At 51.2% G+C, this 6,136-nt stretch overlaps 1 protein-coding gene across 1 annotated transcript in view; it reads left to right on the forward strand.

The window, feature by feature from the left end:
• PKN2 (protein kinase N2) overlaps positions 1-5,575 on the forward strand; it is a 54,804-nt gene extending 49,229 nt beyond the window's left edge. Inside the window, exons 19-22 of the mRNA XM_054072844.1 lie at positions 59-201; positions 1,495-1,602; positions 3,151-3,231; positions 3,314-5,575. Of these exons, the coding sequence (XP_053928819.1) occupies positions 59-201; positions 1,495-1,602; positions 3,151-3,231; positions 3,314-3,517 (536 nt within the window). The 3' untranslated portion in view covers positions 3,518-5,575. The remainder of the gene's footprint in view (positions 1-58; positions 202-1,494; positions 1,603-3,150; positions 3,232-3,313) is intronic.
• Positions 5,576-6,136: the final 561 nt, after the last annotated feature.

Genomic DNA, 6,136 nt, shown 5'->3' on the forward strand with positions numbered 1-6,136 from the left:
AGTGGATTGCAGAGAGGTAGAAAACACTGCTTGCTTTTCATTACCTGTAACTTTTCAGGAATGGGATTTGGAGACAGAACGAGCACATTCTGTGGCACACCGGAATTTCTCGCTCCAGAGGTGCTGACGGAAACTTCCTACACAAGAGCCGTGGACTGGTGGGGCCTTGGTGTCCTGATCTACGAGATGCTGGTGGGCGAGGTACGTTCTACTGAGACGCAACAGGGTCATAAAGCTCTGTCAGGGAGGTTACAAAGCTGAAGACACCAGCATTCCACATGTCCTGCGCCCTGCCTGGCGCAGGTGTACCAATGCCGGTACCCGCTCTGTGTGTTGGCTTTACTGCGAGGGTCTTAATGCGTTCTGGCAAGGAAAAGCGATGTCAAATCCTGAGCAGCTCCATACCCAAAATGAGTGTCTCTAACCGGGAGAAACTGATGTCATGAGCTGGAATTGTCAGCAGCTGGGGAAGTGAATGAGGTATAGCTGGTCCGAGACTTAACCCGTAGGTTTTTGTTCTGTTTTGGTTTTAATGACATCATTATACATTAAATCAAAGTACAGTAATGGCACATGGATAGCAGTGTCCCTGTGCAAGAGCACAGCTGGCTCTGGGCGGCTCAGTTTCCACTGCACAGCTGTTAGCGTCAGGTCTGGATGTGCACAGCTACAGCATCCTCCTGCTTGTCGGGAGAAAATGAACTCTCCAACTCCTGTAGCCCGAATGGAAGTGACCCATAATTCATAAAACTGGATCGTAGGGGAAGATTGCGCCAGCCGCAATGCTGTTTGCTGTTTGAATCCAACAGGCACCACAACAGAACGGCCTGGATCCACGTGAATGAGCTGGTACAAATAAACTCCTACTGAATAGCTCTTCACCACTGCGTTCATCGCTTCACCCTCTGGTCCTTTCTGTTGCAGTATCTCCCCGGTGGCTTGGCAGTGGCCAACACACCAAAAAACAGAGAGAAACTACAGATTTGCGCATCATTTTGTTCTTTTTCTAAACTAAAATATCATTATCCAACTTCCTCTCAGATAAAACAAGGACAAAAAGTTCTAGGGTGTCACCTACATCTCTCAGGCCATTTCAAACCAGTTTGAGAATGCTTGAGCTGTAACGTGCTAAAGGTGCTGGAAAACCCACCGAGTCTGGACCAGGTTCCGTGTGACCGGCAGCTGCCCAGGGCAGAGCTGACATCTGCTTCCACAGTCCCTGTATATCCTGTGTCCGAGTTCAAATAAGATCCCAGTTTAGATGTTTCTGCCTCTAAAAGACCCTTTTTGAAGCACAGCCCTTCAGCAGCAACTGAGGGTAATACCAGCTTCCCTTAGTCCACTTCTGTACAGGGATCGACCGCGTCTGCTCCTGGGGAGAGGACGGCTGCCTTGCAGGGTGTCTGATCTCAGACTGTCAGCGGGATCTGTGTTGCTTTCAAACAGGCATTTTGAAGCCTGATCAGTAGTATTTTTTTGTTGTTTTCGTTCCAGTCTCCCTTCCCTGGAGATGATGAAGAAGAGGTGTTCGACAGTATTGTCAATGATGAAGTAAGATATCCACGATTTCTGTCGACAGAAGCCATCTCCATAATGAGACGGGTAAGCACATAATGACATTACAGCATTCCCCTCTTATCCTGTTTCCTCTCCAACATTAAGGAAATTAATTACTTCTCTGAGGAACAAAATACTTTAAGAACCTAGGCTTGGTATTTTTTCCTGCAATTAAATTTCAGGCTTCGTTTATGCTGTGCCGTGCTGCCTGCCACCTGAAATGAATTCCGTGCCGTTCCGCTTCATTGTTCAGGAGCAAGTTTTTCTTCTTAAAACGTAAAAGACAGCAGGTTCTCTTCTCTCCCTGAATTAAGTTTCCCGGTCGTATCTCGCTAGAGAGCTCAGCTTTTATTTCCTAGCAGAACACTGCTGCATTGACCTCTTTGGTAGATTAACGTCGTCACATGAATATTTCAATTCAAAGACTTCTAAATCTTTCTGGGTTCATGCCAAGTGGGGCAGGGACCTCCGGGCACGTGGCAGCTGCAGGCCTGTTCCCGGCAAAAACCAGCTGAGTTTTGTTCAGGATTGTTTCTAGAGCGATGCCTTAGCGTAGCACCTCCGCTTGCCTGAGGAAGATGCTTGAGGCGGTCCTGGGTTAGCAGCTCATCGTGGCTGATGGGAAGGCAGTGACGGGAGGTGATTCCAAAGCCTTGGGAAGCAGCCTGTCCTCTCACGGGTCTGGCTCTGAGCGTCAGTCTGGCTCCCGACTCGGCAGCATCTCAGTTAAAGCATCACTGTCACCACCGAAACACAAGTGTTTAAGCAATAGCATAAATATTCTATAGCTTAAAATGATCGCTTTTTCCCAGAGAGAGCGCGTTTGTCCAGACGAAGAAGGGAGAATAGTGTGAGGCAGTACCTGGGAAAGGTAGTTTCATTGCGAAGACGCTCCTGCTAATACACACCAGGGAGAGGGGACCGCTCCGCTGCCCCCGATAGGCCCACACTGAGCTCTGTGCTTGCAATTCGCTACTTATGGCTGTGGGCGCTGCTCCTGCCTGAGCAGCTCCTGTGTTGGACAGTAGCTGTTACCTTTGTGATGGCCGCATTGTGAGTAACTCGGCCCACGCTGGGCAGCAGCGATTCCCAAGTGGGAGCATCCGACTCCTGGTATGAACAGCCTTTTGAGTCGGCTGGTGTGGAAAGCGGCGTTCAGCCTCTCTGGGTACAGCAGCTGCTGTCAGAGCTGGGCCTGGGAGAGGCTCTGAGCCAACCAAGAAATACTCACTCGCATCACTTTGGTGGCCTCTCCAGCACAAAGCGCGCTTTTCGCTCTCTCTGGGCTGAACACTGGCCCCCAGACTGCCTCCGGTCCCCGGGCTCCGCGCCGTGGCTCTGCCCTCGGAGCAGTGTCCCTGCCAGCCGGGGCCGTGCCAGCATCGTTGGGCAGCTCTAAGCGAGCTCTGCTGCCGCCCGCTCTGCGCAGCCACCGCATCTCTCCCTTTGAGAGCCCAGAGCTCTCTCTGGGTCAGGCGGTGTGAACGCTGCTGCCCGTCCAGTCTCGGTGCGGCTCTGGTGCAGCAGCACTCACCCGCCCTCCTTCCTCCCTGCCCCGGAACACGTGCGCTGACATCTCACCTGTTTTGGCAGCTGCTGCGCAGAAACCCGGAGCGGCGGCTGGGAGCCGGAGAGAAGGACGCCGAGGATGTGAAAAAGCATCACTTCTTCAGGGTGAGTACGAGGTGGTGGGACTTGCAAGAACAGGCGGGAGCAGAGACGGGAAACTAAACACAGGCTGTTGTGTTTCACACAGCTCATAGATTGGAGCGCTTTGCTGGCCAAGAAGGTGAAGCCTCCTTTCGTCCCCACCATTCGAGGGCGAGAAGACGTTAGTAATTTTGATGATGAATTTACCTCGGAAGCCCCCATCCTCACTCCACCCCGGGAACCAAGGATACTCTCGGAAGAAGAGCAGGAGATGTTCAGAGATTTTGATTACATTGCTGACTGGTGTTAACTCCCGGACACTGTGAAACCCCGGCTGACTGGCTCACAGCAATGCCTCTCGCGGAAGAACACCCACCCTTCCATCGCTCTCTGTGCCACCTCCAGCTTCTGGGTTTTTAAATCACATGAAGATCCTTCTAAGTACTGTTTAACGCTCTTGTGAAGAGCGGCCTCTCTGTATATTGTTTTTTATCTGAGCACTGGAACGCAGGGCTATGGAGTCGATAAGCCGAGTTGGTGAATCCAGGCGGTGTTAAGCTTCCCCGCCTGGGCACGCACAGATCCGGATTGTTCCTCTCACTCCTCCACAGCAGACATCACTTCTCCAAGCACCTGCCTTAAGTGGGAAAAGCAGACTGGGAGCGAGGCCAGCCCTTGTCCCTGCGCAGCCACGCTGAAATGGAAGGTTGGGATACTGATGGCACACACGGAACGTGGTTCCAGCAGCAGAAGGCAAAGGATTTCAGTTAGATATTGTCTTGTGTGGTCTATAAAACTACACCTTTCTATGTACACCTCCATCTTGTGTTCTTAAAATAATGGTATTGAGAACAGAGATGCCTTGTTTTATAAATTTTCTATGGTATTTATTAGGAAAACTGTTAAACGCCTTTGCCTTTGCGATAACAGCAGCGTAAGTGCTTCCATTACACAGACAAATCCGGACCGTTTACCAAAGCCACTTGCCAAACAGTTTTGCCTTCGAGCTTTTTAAGCATGGCTTCAAACCCTGGTTGATATGAAGAATGTAACGAGGATGTCGCTCAGTCTAACCCCAAAGCATCCGCGTTTCCCAGCCCCTCCGCTCCTGCCTTTCCCACTCCCGAGCACACAGAGCCAAACCTGATCCGGCGCCCCTGCTCACCCTTTCAGAACAGAGCAGGACCTTCTCACGGGCTGCGAACACGTGGATCGGCCGCTTGTGATGGATCCTGACGCCCAGGCAAGTGATTTAATTGTACCACTTTGTTAATTAACACAGAGGCCAAGTGAATGACAGCAATGTGACAGAAACGCACGTGTGTCTGGGTGCAGCCGCTGCCCCCCAGAGCGCGGATGGGCGCTTCCCGAGGGGAAAAGCAATACAGAAAACCAGAATGTAGCGCTATTTTTGATAAAAGCAGTGCATGTTTTCTAACCCCTGAACACTAACACTGTACCTCAAAAGTGGAAAAGACGACCAGACACTGTGCATACTCGCAAACCAGACCTGGCTTTGGCAGCCGGCGCTCCGTGGGCAAAGTCCTGGAAACAGCTTTCCTATGTGGTCCTCTGCTCCCGCACCACCGGGGCTGATTGCGTCTGTCATCTCACAGGTCCATCCTGGCCAGGGTTCGCTGTTCAGGGGCCGAGACGGGGAGAGGCAGCACTGAAATGAGTTAAAACCGTGTGATTTCATCCATTTGGAGAAAGGCAAGTGTGGAGCAGGGCAGATAACGAAAATCCTGGTGCTGGGCAGACCTGCAGGAGGAAAAATGGTTCAGGGGCCTAATCGAGGCACCCCCGAGCTGGGATGGAGGCAGGGAGCTGTACCAGCTCTGCAGCTCCCCAGCCGCAGGGCGAGGCAACCTCTCAGCGTCGCTCGTTTCCAGATTCTGATCCAGCTGACAGCGAGGCTCTTGAGGTACAGTCGGCTCAGCCCTTCCCAGCTCCCAAACACACCCGTGTGAGCACCCAGCAGGGCGCTCCCCACCTATGAAAGTCTCAGAAATACCTTTTTGTAACTACATCTTGTACAGAAATCCTTTTTTAATCTAAGTAAATCACTAAAAAAAAAAAAAAAGTAGAAAAAAAAATTAGAGGGCAGGGCCTGCTCCCGCAGTTAAGCTGAGAGAAAGCACTAATTTTATCTCTGTAGTTTTTTAAATATTTTTAGGCAGATTAAGATTTTAAACCCTAGATTGTAAATATATTTTGCTATACTTTATCTGTACGTGGCTGCTCAAGCACTTTGTAAGGAAATTAGGATGTTCTAGGATGGTACACTATGCATTAAAATGAAATGTGCCTTTAACAAATGTCATTCTAAGTGTTTCGCAGTCATTAATATCACAAATTAAAGTTTTAAATAGAGTAATTTGTAAATCGTGTCCCACGCGTGATTTTGCTGTGGCGGGAAGTGATGGGGTCTTTTCTCCGAGGGAGTTTGAGGAAGGAAAGCCCTGGGCAAGGGGTGCAGAGGGGCCCTCTGGGGGGCCCTTGGGCCACTCCCAGCCTTTTGTTTAAAGCCAAATCAATGCTTAACTCTGAGCGCGGGGTCCGCGCTCGCAGTTAAGCATTGATTTGGGAGGGCAGTGGGAGCATTGGTCTGGGAGGGCTGAACAGCCCTACAGCACCGCTTCAACCACACGAGGACGCCAAGAAGGTAACCACCATTCCACCTGCAGCGCGGGCTGAGCCTCGGGCCACTCAACAGAAACTGCCACTGGAAATAAACTCCCACTAGAAACATTCCTCACTTTCCTCCTCCAGCACCAAGCAGCATGGAGGGAGGCAGCAGGAGCTCAGCTCCCAGCAGAGCCCGGGTATTCCTCCTGTCCAACTCACAGAGGCAAAGCAGGGAGATGCTGCCAAGGCTGCGACCGCTCCGTTCACAACCACGTTGGCAGTGGGCAGCAGACATTGTGCA

This window comes from Cuculus canorus, chromosome 8 (assembly GCF_017976375.1).
Source record: "Cuculus canorus isolate bCucCan1 chromosome 8, bCucCan1.pri, whole genome shotgun sequence".
Classification (NCBI taxonomy): domain Eukaryota; kingdom Metazoa; phylum Chordata; class Aves; order Cuculiformes; family Cuculidae; genus Cuculus; species Cuculus canorus.